The 14,917-nt window shown below is 42.8% G+C and overlaps 1 protein-coding gene across 7 annotated transcripts in view; it reads right to left on the bottom strand.

Moving 5' to 3' along the window:
- Nucleotides 1-14,917, bottom strand: part of Znf609 (zinc finger protein 609) — a 149,641-nt gene that overhangs the window by 105,920 nt on the left and 28,804 nt on the right. For 6 of the 7 annotated variants that reach the window (XR_009592243.1, XR_009592241.1, XR_009592242.1 and 3 more), the window contains exon 2: nt 10,171-11,044. The exons of the other annotated variant lie outside the window; for it this stretch is intronic. Coding sequence is in view for 3 of the 6 variants with exons in the window: in XM_021644220.2 (XP_021499895.1) it covers nt 10,171-10,917 (747 nt within the window). In the remaining 3 variants the exon portion in view is untranslated. The remainder of the gene's footprint in view (nt 1-10,170; nt 11,045-14,917) is intronic. 7 annotated transcript variants of the gene reach the window in all.

Below are 14,917 nucleotides of genomic sequence, written 5' to 3'. Positions count from 1 at the left end.
ACACACACAAATAACTCTCAGCAGGATCTAAAAATCAAAGCCTAACCCCACGGTTTTTAAGTGAGCAAGTCCAATTTCCTTCTTTGTAGCTCTTGACACACGCTGGCGAGAAGCCGTCTGGATTTTTTCTGCCTTGTTCTTGCACCAGAAGGCTCTGCACTGCAGGTCAGAGGATGATAAGGAAATGAAGAGTGTAATTTCCAAGGCCTCTGAACACAGCCCTGTCAGCAGCTCTGGAGGCAGGTTACTCAAGCATGGCTTGAAGAGTGCAAACCACAGAGAGGAGGGCTCAGGCAGTCAGCAGTGGCAGATCTCAGCTGCGGATTTTATTGCCACCTCCAGCCTGAAAGCACAGCGCTGCTGCCTCCCTGGATAAGCCCTGCTGGTAAAAGCTCTTGTACCCAAATGGCAAAAATACAAGAACACATCGGGGGAGGAAAATTAAGGACCAGGACTTAGATTTTATTTTCCCTCGCACGCTTATGTAGCAACAAAGGCCCTGCTCTTCCATGTGCTGCCGCGAGAACGTACCTGCTACAGACCCACTCATCAATGTGCTCAACCCCACTCCAGGGGGGCGGCCAAGTCCTCTGAAATCTGAAGTGCAGCGAGGCCACCCCAGTGCCTCTGCAGCCAGTTTCTGCTCTTCTGAGGTTTTACAACATAAGCACCAGCATGGGATTCCCCAGCCCAGGTTTGGAACTTCTCCTGGGCATAGTGCTGAAAGTCTTAACCAACATGTTTAACTATTACTCTCGGGCTTCTTGTGCAGTGTACTGTTATGACATTTCAGACCATTACTGCCCAGGACAGACTGACATAGATTTCAACTTATTTTTTTCCTAATAGTTACTGAATGCTTCCTATGTGTTACATACCATTCTAAGTGTTTTCTCTGAGTTAGTTAAGGTAATTTTTGTTTTATTTTGCAAACAAGATCTTGCTATGTAGCCTTAGCTGTCCTAAACTTCCCATGTAGACCTGGCCTTGTGCAGAGACCCGCCTGCCTCTGCCTCCCAAGCGCTGGGGCTAAAGGTGTGCGCCACGTTGCACAGCAACTAATTTAACACTGCAGTAACACATGTGCATAGTCTTATTCTCCAGGACACAGCTGGTGCAGAACAGCTAAGTAACTTGTTCAAGATCACTCAGTTCAGAAGCAGCACGGAGATACAAATCCCAGTGGTCAGGATACAGATCACACTCTTTAAAAATGAAAAGAAAAATTGGTGGGGGTGGGGGTGAATGTGTGTGTACCTGTGTGTCAGTATGTGTGTATACATGCACTTGCCATGGCTTAGGTGTTAAGGTCATAGGGTAATTTGAGCAAGTCAGTTAGTTCTCTTCCATCATGTGAGTTCTGGAATCAAATGGAGGTCATGAGACTTGGCAGAAACCCTTAACCTGCTAAGCCACTTTTTTAGCTCCAAAGTATATATACTCTTAATCACAAAATCATACATAAGACTCGATGTGAAATTTACAATGAAGATTTTAAAATTAGAAATGGCTCCCAATATACACCCAATAATGAAAATGTGCAAAGATCCACAAAATCTCTTTGTAAACAGCAATTATTTGGACAAACTTGAAAGTGAAAATTTCTGGGTCCTTAACCCAAAAACTTACGCAGCAGATCTGGTGTAGGGTCAACAATGTACACTTAAAAAACAAAACCAAACCTATTGTGTTTGTGTTCATGTGATGTGATATGTACCGACAACTGGGCACGTGCATCACAGAACGAATACAGAGTCACAGGACAACTTGCTGGAACTAGCTCTCTTCTTCCACTGTAGGGTTCCAAGAAAAGGCGATGGGGAGGAGGGGTGTGTGCGAACACAGGCAGCGAGGCTCTCCTGACAAGAGCTTCACTGCTAGGCCATTCTGTCAGCCCAACAACCCACATTTTGAAAGTCATCCTTACTTAGGTTTTATGTTCATACTTTTTATGAACTCTACTTTAAATGATAAACTGCAAGCTCTAAGAAATAAAGGTTGGTCATCTTACCCAGGGTCCTCTTTCTTGCTTAGCTTCCTTAGGTGTACAGATTTTAGTATGTTTATCTTATATTACATATCTAATATCCACTTATGAGTACATACCATGTGTGTCTTTCTGCTTCTGGGTCACCTCACTTAGGATGATCTTTTCTAGATCCTACCATCTGCCTTCATGATTTCCTTGTTTTTAATTGCTGAGTAGTATTCCATTGTGTAAATGTACCACAATTTCTGTATCTATTCCTCCGTTGAGGGACTTCTGGGTTGTTTCCAGGCTCTGGCTATTACAAATAAAGCTGCTACAAACTTGGATGAGCAAATGTCCTTGTGTGTGCTTGAGCATATTTTTGATATATGCCTAAGAATGGTATAGCTGCATCTTGAGGAAGCACTGTTCCTAATTGTTTAAGACAGCACCAAATCCTCACTCAGAAAGGCAAACGGGACAGACATCAGAACAGGGAGAAAACTGGGAACAGGACAGGAGCCTACCACAGAGGGCCTCTGAAAGACTCTACCCAGCAGGGTATCAAAGCAGATGCTGAGACTCATAGCCAAACTTTGGGCTGAGTGCAGGGAATCTTATGAAAGAAGGGGGAGATAGAAAGACCTGGAGGGGATAGGAGCTCCACAAGGAGAGCAACAGAACCAAGAAATCTGGGCACAGGGGTCATTTCTGAGACAGATACTTCAACCAAGGACCATGTATGGAGATAACCTAGAACCTCTGCTCAGATGTAGCCCATGGCAGCTAAGTCTCCAAGTGGGTTCCCTAGTAAGAGGAGCAGGGACTGTCTCTGACATGAACTCACTGGCAGGCTCTTTGATCACCTTCTCCTGCAGAGGGGGTAGTCTTACCAGGCCACAGAGGAAGACAATGCAGTCAGTCCTAATTGAGACCTGATAGGCTAGGGTCAGATGGAAGGGGAGGAGGACCTCCCCTATCAGTGGACTTGGATTGGGGCATGAGAGGAGATGAGAGAAGGAGGGTGAGATTGGGAGGGAATGAAGGAGGGGGCTACAACTGGGATACAAAGTGGATAAACTATAATTAATATAAAAAATTAAAAAATAAAACAAACAAAAAGAAATAAGGGAGCATCTCTGTTTTACTCATCAGTATATATAATGCAGCCAAGTGCAGGACCTAGAATCTAAGACATAGCTACTTAATACATGGAAGAAACAATGGTATCCAACAGTGTATCCCCTCTCTTTAAAAAGTAGTACTATGTTTTATAGTGAGATAGTTCAGCAAGCAAAGGGTGCCTGCCTCTTAAGCCTGATGACCTGAGTTTGACCCTTGGACCCACACGGTAGGAGAGCACTGACTCCTGTCAGTTATCCTCTGAGCTCCACATATCCACATGCCCTTCCCCTAAAGTAAGTAAATAAATATGTAATAAAAAAACTAAGCAATTAATAGTCACAGCAGCCTTGACAACATGCCTATAAGTGACGTATCCTGGTAAGCAACACTGGAACAGAGCTATCTTGCTGACTTAACTGCCAAATAGAAAAGGACCCAGTACTAGATAAAGGACTATATAGTCACATACAACTACAGTTACACAGAAGTAAAATCTACATAATATACAGTGACTATACTTTAAAGCACTAGAAGAAATAATTCAAAGGTTCCCAACACAAAGAAGTGATGTTTAAGGAGACAGAAATGCTGGTTATCATTTTTTGCGTATTATACATTGCATAAACATATCAAATTAGCACTGTACTCCTTAAAATGTACAATTAATAGATGTCAACTTGGGAAAGGACCTGGCAGTGACTAACCTCAGGAATGCTGTTCACCTCCTTTAAAGTAGGGTTTCTCATTGGCCTGGAACTCACCAATGTGTCTAGAGCTGGTGGTCAGTGAGCTGCAGGGGTGAACCTGCAAGTCTCCCCTTCCTAGTACTGGTGTTCCCAATGTGCTCTGGTAGCACACCTTCACATGAGCTTTGGGGATCAAACTCATGCCCTTGTGCTTCCAAAGTAAGCAGACTGTAGGCTGAACTATGTCCGTTCCTCCACAAATGCTAAATCTCTACAAATATCATCACCTGACTGACATAAGAATCCTAAATTCAAAGATGATTTGTTGCCTGGCAGTGGGTACATGCTTTTGATCCTAGCACTCAGGAAGAGGCAGGTAGGTCTCTGAGATCGAGGCCAGCTTGCTCTTGGTTTACAGAGCAAGTTCCAGGACAGCCAGGGTTATACAGACAAACCCTGTCTTGAAAAACCAGTAAACCTGGGGGCAGTGGTGCATGACTATAAACACAGCAGTCAGGGAAGCAGAGGCAGATGGAGCTCTGTGAGTTCAAGCCAGCCTGGTATACAAACCGAGTTGAGGTCAGCCAAGGCTACACAGAGAAACCCTGTCAAAAAACCAAAAAAAAAAAGAGAGAGAGAGAGAGCGAGAAAGAAAGAAAGAAAGAAAGAAAGAAAGAAAGAAAGAAAGAAAGAAAAGGAGGGAGAAAGGGAAGGAGGAAAGGAAGGAAAAAAAAACCAGTAAAAACCAAATATGAATAGTTATAGGGTACCTGGACAGTAGTTACAGGCCATATTTCTAAGTTTTTAAAATGGTTCAAAGGAACAATCCCTATGATAATTACAGATTCATTAAGAAATGTAGGACAATACTACAATTTGATATTCAAGAGGCAGGAGAGGTGACTCCACAGGTAAAGGCATCCCAGCACCCTGGAGAGTCATGGAGAACCAGGCATGCCTGTGTCCGTACCTGTAACCACAGAGCTATGGAGTCAAGAAGGACTGATGGGCTTGCCGACTGCCAGCCTACCTCGAAGTTCAGTGAGTGACCCGTCTCAGGGGAATAGAGCACCCACGCACACACACACTGCAGCACATGGAAAGAACATGGTGTTTAAAAACAAATGAAAACCTGGTTTCAACGAGGTCTGGCTCATACCTGTAACCCGGCACTCGGGAGACGGAGGAACAAGGACCACTGTGAATCTGAAGCCAGTCTAGAGTACCAAGTGAATTCAAGGCTCACTATATCACAAAACCTAGACTCAAAAACAAAAGTCAGACAAAATCTCCCAAACAATTAAAAACCAAACCAAACCCTAGCTTCCATACTAGGCTTTGTCACAATATGTGAGAGCCTGGGAAAGTCACACAACCTCCCTAGACTTAGCTTCCTGTCTTCAAAATGAAAAAGCTGGACAAGATAATCTTTCCCTGGACTCTCCTTGAATTACAACACCTATAAGGAAAACAGAGCTGTTGAATAAAAATAAATCATGCTTGTAGCTAGACAAATGCAACTTAGACCCACATAAGAATCAGCTTTTCATTTTTTCGGTGAAGGAAAATGCTTGAGGACATTTGGCTTAAGGAAACAAGACTGACTGCTATATTGTCAATAACCCAGAAAGAAGCAGCAAGTCAGGGGGAAGGGCATTAGAAAAGCCTTGGATCAGAAAGAAAAATAGACCTCACATAGGTGAGGCAATGAAGAATTGGCAATACAAAAGAAATGACCTGGAAGGTATATACTAGAATGGGAAACCAAGGGCAAAAGAAGATGCTCTCAGAACACACATAAGATCGAACCTGCAAGCCAGGCACGGTGGCTCATGCCTGTAATCCCAGCACTCAGGGAGGCAGAGGCAGGTGGATCTCTGTGATCCACCCTGGCCTAAAGAGTGAGTTCTAGGACAGCCAGGGCTACACAGAAACTCTGGGGGCGTGGGGGATCGAACCCATAATCTAATCTAAACGTAAGGAAAGCTAAGAGCAACCTTAACTGTCTTCTTTGTATTTTAAACTAATGGAGAAAGTGGTAAATAAGCAAAGCATTCTGAAAGCAGCAGAAGCTGATACCCAAACACTGCCAAAGCAGAGCGTAGGAGTCCTATCTGGTAAAATCAAAACCAGCTGCTAAGGAAAATGAAGCTTGGGACTGCAAAATTCTTGACACTAACCATTAGAGCCAAATAGGTAAGTTACATTACTTGAAAAAAAATATTTTAAATAAATGCCTCGACCAAAACTCCTGGGCATTACCTCCTGACAGTCAGCACTTACTGCTGTCTTCTTTGTGAACTCCTTTTTTCTTGCCTGTCAAAGTGGTGACAAAAGCAGTAAGCTCAGGACACTCACAGACAGGCGTCCTGCCTCCTCCTCCCCACCTCCCCTTCCATCCTTAACCTCACAACCTATCAATCAAGCCAAAAGCAAGGAAGCAGGCAGGAATCAGAGGCTCCAAGTATTTATTCCTTGGCACCTCTCCCCCATCTCTTCAGTATATTCAACAATCCGGGACAGCAAGGACTGCTAAGAGCCATCTCATTTTCTCTAGGTGTGGTGGAGCCTAACACCAGGAAGAGAAATACACATCCTAAACTGATAGAAAATTCAGACACTTACCTTGATAGAGAAAGCCCTGGGGCAGTTAATTTGAATATTCAGTACCTACTCAACAAGGGACAATTCTAACCAGTACCAGAGACTCCTCTCCTGTTTGGAAAAATGGGTGGGAGGAACTGGAAAGATGGCTCAGCTCACACTTGTAATCCCAGCACTCTGGAAGGCAGAGGCAGGCAGATCCTGTGAGTTCAAGGCCAGCCTGGACTACAAAGAGAGTCCAGGATAGCCAAGGCTACACAGAGAAACCCAGTCTCAAAAAAAAAAAAAAAAAAAAAAAAAAAAATCACCACTAATAAGGAAATTAAAGATATTCCACACTCTGTCTTTCGGGCTGGAGAGACGGCTCAGAGGTTAACAGCACTGGCTATTCTTCCTAAAGGTCCTGAGCTCAATTCCCAGCAACTACATGATAGTTCTCAACCATCTATAATGAAATCTGGTGCCCTCTAGATCTGATGTGCAGGTATATATGCAAGCAGAATACGGTATAGACAGTAAATAAATAAATCTTAAAAAAAAAGAGAGAGAGTATTTGCTATTGATGCAGAGGACCCAGTTTCAATTCCTAGTGCTCACATGGTGGCTAATAACTATCTGTAACTTCAATTTCAGAGAATCCAATGCCTCTTCCAGCCTCTGTGGGTGTTGAATGCATGTACCCAGACATACATTCTGGCAAAACACCATTTACACAAAATAAAAATAAGTAGACTGAAGAAGGAAAAAAGAGGCAGGAGAGGACGTGGTGCCTCAGGATATCTTCCAAATTCTGAGTTTACCCTCTTCATGATAGCTCCCAGCTTGATTTCATCACACATGTTTTGCTGTTTGGGTTTTGTTGATTGTCTCTACAAAAAGTAACATTCCAAACTAGTTATATCAGAGGCAAGCCCATATTTTAGGGGAAAAAAAATCTTGAAGAGGTTTCAAAGACTCTGCTTGCAACACTGATCAGCACTCCCTGATCAGCTATGGCATGCAACACCCTGGGGTTCCAAGCTCTCAAAAGCTGAGATCCCTGAGATCCCCACGAAGCCTCGCCTCTCCTTCTCATCCCCCTCTGTGCTCTGGAATCAAGACCAAGCCCTGTGCGTTCTGGCCAACCACTCTTCCACTGCGCTGCAACCCCAGCCAGACCCTTTCCTTTTCCACTTTAGCTCATCTAGTCTCCTCTTTCCATTCCAGAAATGCCTTTTCCTTGCAGAGTGTGCTCATCTCCTAGCAACTTCCAAACATTTACTTAAATATTTTATTAAGCAAAGATAATGTGGTAAAGCACCTTTGAGCAAGTGTGTCCAAATGGGGTTCCAGAGTACAAAGTAAGGAATTTTTAGAAAGCAGACTCAGCTAGGTAGGCACTGTGTATTACTCATTTCAGCAACAAAGAGGCAGGGGCAGGGGCAGAGGCAGGACTTCCTCGGATTCAAGAACAGCCTGGTCTAGCTGGGCATGGAGGAGCACTTCTTTAGACTCAGTGCTCAGCAGGCAGAGGCAGGCAGATCTTTCTGAGTTGGAGGCTAACCTGGTTTACCTGAGTTCTAAGACAGCCTGGGCAACACAGAGAAACCGCCTTGAGGAAAATAAAAAAAGGCAAAAACAAATATAAAACAACAACGAAACCAACCAACGAAAAAAGAATACGTTGGTCTATAAAGTAAATTCCAGGCAAGCCAGGATTACATAACAAGGTCTGTACAGGAAGAAAGAAAGAAAGAAAGAAAGAAAGAAAGAAAGAAAGAAAGAAAGAACCACTAACAACAACAAAAATAAAATGTGCTTATGGTAATGTTGAGCTGCACAATAAATCATATGCTTCTCAAAATACTTCCCAAAAATTATTCTCCCAAAATATGAAGCATTTTTTTTCTCCCTTTTATCTCCCACTGGACTGCCCCATTCTTACTTAGACTACTAAGTGAGACAAAGCTTATAACAAAGTTACATGAAGGGGCAAAACTCTCTAGCACCAAGATGTAATAGCTAAAGGCAAAGCGTATTTCAGGCAACTGGACACCCAAATGGTCTATGCACCTACAGAAGAGAAAACAGATTCCATTTCTTCCTTAGAGGAAATCATGAACACAGAATTCAATCCAATACAAAGCTAAGCAATATTAATTCTTTCACCCACAGTGAATTTAGACGATTCCAACACAAGTACTCTAAACGATGAGAAAATAGAAGACCACCCTCAGGACTACCTTCCCACAAAGAACAATGACTGTGTAAGTGGGTATATGGTAGGGGCTTCCTGAAGCCAGATGTAGGGAACAGTCTAATGGGCCTGGAACAGTAGCAATTGCTCCTGGTACTCCCAGGCCTCTTTAAAACAGCATTATCCATCTGCACCCCAGAGAAAACGGCAAAGCACAGCCAGCACAGGATGAACCATGCCAATAACCAGCTGGAACTTGACTCTGCCGAGGTGGACTACAGCATCTGCCACCCAAACACAGGCAGCCTCTCTGGCAGCTGCCACTGGCAAAAGGGAATCAACCATTGTGTTATATAACCGGAAGAAATTCACAGCCCTGTTACCAAAAATGCCCAGATGTAGCAACAGATGTGCCAGAGGCAAAAAACAAAATACCTACAGCAAAGAAAGCACAAGCTACCACTGAAATCCAGGCAATAAGAGGCCACCACCACCCAAATATACATATCCAGCCTTTATTTATTAACACTTAAATATGGAAATAGGTATTCCCTGCTGCAACTGATGTAATTACAGAGAAATCAATTTATGCCACATCTGCTGTGATCAGCCGAATGCATAGGGTGAGCAGAGCAAAGCGGAAAAATCAAGAGCCAAAGAACAGCTCATCACCAGGCCAGCTGCTCTGTAGGAAACTGTAGGCTGCTCAAGTCTGAGGCAGCCTGAGCTGACCCTAGACTGGAAACTACTCTACGATAGCCCTACAAGCTTCATTTCCTGAAATATCAACTCAGATCACTTTCCTGGAGGGAAGGACTCAGTCCTAATGCCCCCTGGGACTGCAGGCACCTATGCTTCCAAGTCCAGCAGAAGGGGAGGTATTATTACACTATTTGGCAGCAATAAAACCACCAGGAGACTTTGATTTCCGATGGCTGCAGGAGATAACTGGCAGACAGCAATACTTTCAGGGGCCAAAGAATCTTTCTACGCCAAACTTTCAAAGCTACCACAGTAACTCGTAAGGCCTGATTAGTTCCTGCATAATATAGTTAGTACCTCCTGCTCCTTGTTTACTAGACTGTATCTGTGTACAGCTTTGGTTTTTGGTAGCCAACAATAGAGCCCTTAGCAGATAAGGCATGACAATTAACTCTCTGGCCTGCCAGAGAACCAGCAGTACCATTTCTTCCCACTAAAATGATCATTCAGTTTAAACATGTAACCAAAAACCTATTACATTTATCAACTATTATGATTCCGATGATGCAATTTCAGCCAAGGAGGAAATCACATGAAGATTTAATGCCAATGTCTAGCAACAAGTGTCTGACATGTGATAATAACAAGGTGTGAGAAAATTCCTTCTCCCAAGTAGCTGACCCCCAAACAGAAATCGTATTCCAAGAGGTCTGGGCCTGCTGCAAATATCTCTGTAGGGAATCCTTTAATTTGGAGCAAAATCACATTATCATTACCAGCTGCTCTGACCTTGTAATTGGTCATTACCCACAAACTAATGAGCCTCCCACAGAGTGCACACAGCATTTGGCAGTTAGTCTGGGGCAGTTCTGACGGGCTGTGGACAGCTAGATCTGGCCACCTCTTACCTTTTCAGACTTGACTTTCTTTAGCGGCCGACACTCATTCTCCCCTTCCTCTGGCTCCGGCTTAGTTCCCAAAGGATTGAGCGCTGCCCCAGGTTCAATAGCTATACTCCCAAGCGGCTCCACGGTTCCTGATTCCATCCCTGCACTTGCATCATACTGACCACCCCGTCCTCCCAAGGGAACTGGCTGGAGGACCCCAGAATCCTTTTCCGAACAAGTCCCCACTCCTTCACCTCTCTCCTTCTTGCTCTTAGAGGAGCTGTTCTCCTTTTCCTTTTTGGAGCCAGCTACAGTGCGTGACGCCTTAGCAGCCTTCTCTGAGCCCTTGGGGGCAACAGCAGCAGCCAGGCCTCCTGCATTGGTACCATCTCCTGAGCGACCCTGTACCTCTTTCTTGTTTGCTGCTCCCTCACTTGGAGAGAACAAAGAAGTCCCTGGAGTGGGCTTGCTAGTGTCTTTGCCACTCTTACTCCTTTTGGATTTTGCTTTGCCTTCCTTCCCTTGAGGACCTGGCACTGGGGTCACAAACTTGATGTTGTCTGGCAGCGTGGCCACAGCATTGGGGGCTGGCATCCCCACCTCCTTCGAGCCTGACATTTCCAGTTTCTGCTGGTCTTTCTCCAGATCGGCGTCCAGGTCAATGATGAGATTCCCTACTCCAATGTCCCATTCATCCCCACTGTCGTATGTCTCAACCGGGTTTGCATCCACTCCTTTCCCTCCGGAGGCTCCACTGCTCAAGGACATCTTAGAGTCAACGTCCCACCTCAAGATTCAAGGCTCTTCCTTGCCCCCAGCTTTCCTATTTTCAGCTTCAGCTATGTTCTCAGACCTGCCTCCTTGGTCAGAACATGTCCAGTGGACAACATCATTGCTGGAAAAAGAAAATTTTAAAAAGCTGTTAAAGAAAACAGTACAGGCAAGGAGATAGCCTGAAATAAACTCCCATACAAAATGGACCCTTCCTGGGGGACTATCATACTTCAATGGGCAAGACAAGTTCAATCGTATTTCCAACCATGTCTCACTGGACCTAGAAAAGGTTAATCCCACTCCACCTCCTCAGGGAATAATACAGTATTTTTAGTTGCCTAAGATTCTGTGTTGGGTGTTACCTAGCAGTCCTCTACAATTAGCTCCCCCTTCCTCAAAGACTTAACTTCTGCAACCACTGCCAGCTGGCAGTCCTGTCTGCATCAGTACAGGCCCCAGCACATCACAGACTAAAGCTGCAACAACTCTGTCACACCCCTTTCTGCTGGCTGCTTGAATTAGCAGTGACTCAGAACATGATCTAGCAAAAGCCTTAACAGCTCTCTAACAGGGCCAGTCCCTCCTAAAAATATATACAGATTCCTTGCCATTCAGTACTGAAGAAAGAAGCCTCATTGTGGCTAGGGGAGAGAAGAAAAGGAAGCAGAACTAGGGAAAATGCAAACTCTTTGTGTGATTGCAGCCAGAGGAAACAACTCTCAGAGGGGATTCACTTGATCCCAGAGAAGTTACAAAGTTCTTATCAAACTCCAGGCTGGAAATCATGTACACAAAGCAGGGTTCAGTATAACCTTTCCCACAAAGTATTTAGAAAGAAAAATGTTTTCCTTGACTCTGCTGAAAGCCCATTTCCCAAAAGTAGAATGACTCTCTACTTTTTTATGGTAAGATTTAAAGAACTGACTTAAAAAACATCAAGGCTTTACACCACATGGAACAGAGAATGGCTTTAAAAGGATAATTTATGTTTCTCCACTGTCCTCTTAGGAGACAGAGAGGGAAACATTACCTAGAAAACCCAGCAACCAATGTGTTCCACCCAAGGATTATTTTATGATGAAGCCAAAAGTTTTGTTGTTGCTTATTCCTCTGTGCATTAACTTTCTAAATATGTTTAGAAAACAAACTTTTGTAACACAATTGTATATAAAGAACAACCCAGTGGTGTCACAGAGCATCCTAGAAAGTGATTACTTAAGTAGTAAATAATTCATATAAAACAAGGCAAGCAGTGACTTTCCACCTATTCTGTCATAATAGTGTCTAAAAATAAGGGTGCTGAAGCAAAAAGAAAGAAAGAGAGAGAGAGAGGAAAGAAAGAAAGAAAGGAAGGAAGGAAGGAAGGAAGGAAGGAAGGAAGGAAGGAAGAAACGCATCCTAGAGGCACAGGGCTGTACCAAGCGAATACATGCAAGTTTCTGAGATTTAAGCAAGGTATGTACCTCAACCTGCAATTCAGCTTTAGATCTGAGAAGCACACCCATTACCCAAGTAGAAAGTTTATTGTCAACAGCAATCAATTACTGTTGATTTATTAGCAAATACCAAGTCTAGATAAATCTTGCTTCCTCTAGGAGGATCTAAAGTAAGGATGGGAGTATAAGATGTAACGATTAAGAGAAGAAAAATCACTTCATTAGAGGTAAAGGGAACAATCCCTGACAAGTCTGAGAAATGAGGATTTTGAAAGTGACCTAAGAATTCTAAAGAAATTTGTAGTGAACTGTTTGGAATACTCAAGAAAACTTGGTGTCTAAGAGTAATATAACAGATATCTGTTCATTCAGCTGATATTCTTAAAACTTATTCCCAATGATGTGCCAGCCATTGAATGAATATCAGAAATATAGCAACAAATCACAGTGAAAAAGGCAGTATAACTTGGTACTGAAAGCAATTCTCTTGCAAGGGACCAAGGGCATTTCTAAGAAAGAGGGCGCTTAAACTGAATTCCCACCACAGAGGATCATTACAGCTCACTTCTTCTCTAAATCATAATGCATCACCTCTGCAACCTCTTTACTTATGACCAGGTTTAACATCTACTCCACAGCAATTAAAGGTTTACTCACCATCTCCAGAGCTGTATTATCATCAGTGTATAATTTAGCCACTGCATGACCTCCTGTTGTTTTACCCTTGAAAAACTACTATACCTTTCCTTACATTTAAGAGACTTTTCTCTAGAAAATAGGATGGTAATAAAGAGAGATTGGATGAGAGAAAAAGAAAGCACAAACATAAAATTACTTGGACTTGCTAAGAGTTCTTTCTTCACTATACTGTCTGACTTATATAAGAGCAAGACAAAGTATGTCAATAAGAAAGAAAAGCATTAAGAAGGTGAGAGGCTGAAATGAAAAGCTGTAACTTAACTGAAAGGACAAAAGTGCATACATACCACTAGGGGGCGTGGTAGAGGTAGAGTGCTTGCCTAGTTGCTCATCAAACACACACAAAGAAAGTTGCAAAAAAAAATAAAAAATAAAAAAAATAAAAAAAATAAAAAAAAAAAGAAAGTTGCAAGTAAATGAAACTCAGGATCAATTAAAACCAATTAAAAAAAGGACAAAAATAAACCTGTGCAATAAGATCATACAAAGTTATTTTTTTTTCAGAATGTGAAGGAAGTGGACAATAAAAAGAAAATAATAAAAGAAACCAAGAGATGCCACATTTAGTACCACTGAAGGGTTTAGAATAAATGGGAGAAAAGTAACCTATCAAAGACAAAACACAGGAATATCACCTTGAGTAGAACAAAGGCTTTTCATGCAGACTGGAAATGGTCACTACACGTTCAGCAAATTCATTTATTTAGAGACAGAACCTCAAGCAGCCCAAGGTGGCTTCAAACTCCCTATGTAACTGAAGATCACACCTAAACTCCTGACCCTCATACATCCCCGCCTTCCCAGGGCTGGGATGTCAGGCTTGTGCCACCACATTCAGTTTTTTTTTTTTTTGAGACTAGATAGGTCTTATATTGTCCAGGCTGATCTCAAACTCTTGAGCTCAAGTAAGCCTCCTCAGTTTCCAGAACATTTAAGATTACAGACATTTACCACTATATCTGGCTTTGTGAAATTACTTTTTTTAAAAGAAAAAATAAACAAACAAACAGCCAGGCAGACAGTGGTGGTGCACACTTTAATCCCAGCACTTTCGAGGCACAGGCAGGAGGTTCTCTGTAACTTCTAGACCAGCCTGGTCTACAGCAGAGTCCCAGCACAGCCAAAGTTAAAAGAAGCCCTGTCTTAAACCCCTGCGATAGAGATGAGAGAGATGAGAGAGAGAGAAAGAGGAAGAGAGAGAGAGCGCGCAACATAGGCCGTATGAGAGATGGTCTCAAAAATAAACAGAACACCCCCAAAACCAAACAAACTGGGGAAAAAAAAGAAAAAAAATCTACAGAATTTAAAAGAAAATGTTGGGCAAGAATCTTACTAGACGCTATAATGATCTCCCTTAAAAAAAAGGTTTCTCTGTATAACAGTCCTGGCTGTCCTAGAACCTGCTTTGTAGACCAGGTAAATCTCAAACTCACAGAGATTTGCCTGCCTCTGCCTGGAATTAAAGGTGTGTGCCACCATGCCTGGCTGTAAATAAATAAATATTTTAAAAAATCTTATACTGCTGGGTCTGCTGGCAAAGCTCCTTGGGAGGATGAGGCAGAAGACTCACAACTCTGGCAAAAGCTGGGATTAGAGTTAAGTTCAATATCACTCTGTGCATCCTAGTGAGATTCTGTTGGAAGCAGAGGCAGGCGGATCTCTGTGAGTTCCAGGCCAACTTGGTCTACAAAGAGAGTCCAGGGCTACACAGAGAGACCATGTCTCAAAAAGCTAAAAACCAAACAAAGTAACAAAAAACATTTTTAAGAAAGAAAAATCAGTTGGGTCAAATGCCCAAAAATCATATAAAAAGTTTTACACTGTAAAGTTGTTTGTTTGTTTGTTTATTTATAAAGTTG

The sequence above is a fragment of the Meriones unguiculatus genome, chromosome 6, assembly GCF_030254825.1.
Source record: "Meriones unguiculatus strain TT.TT164.6M chromosome 6, Bangor_MerUng_6.1, whole genome shotgun sequence".
NCBI lineage: Eukaryota > Metazoa > Chordata > Mammalia > Rodentia > Muridae > Meriones > Meriones unguiculatus.
Note: the sequence above shows the minus strand (reverse complement) of the source record. Positions and strands in the feature narration are given on the sequence as shown.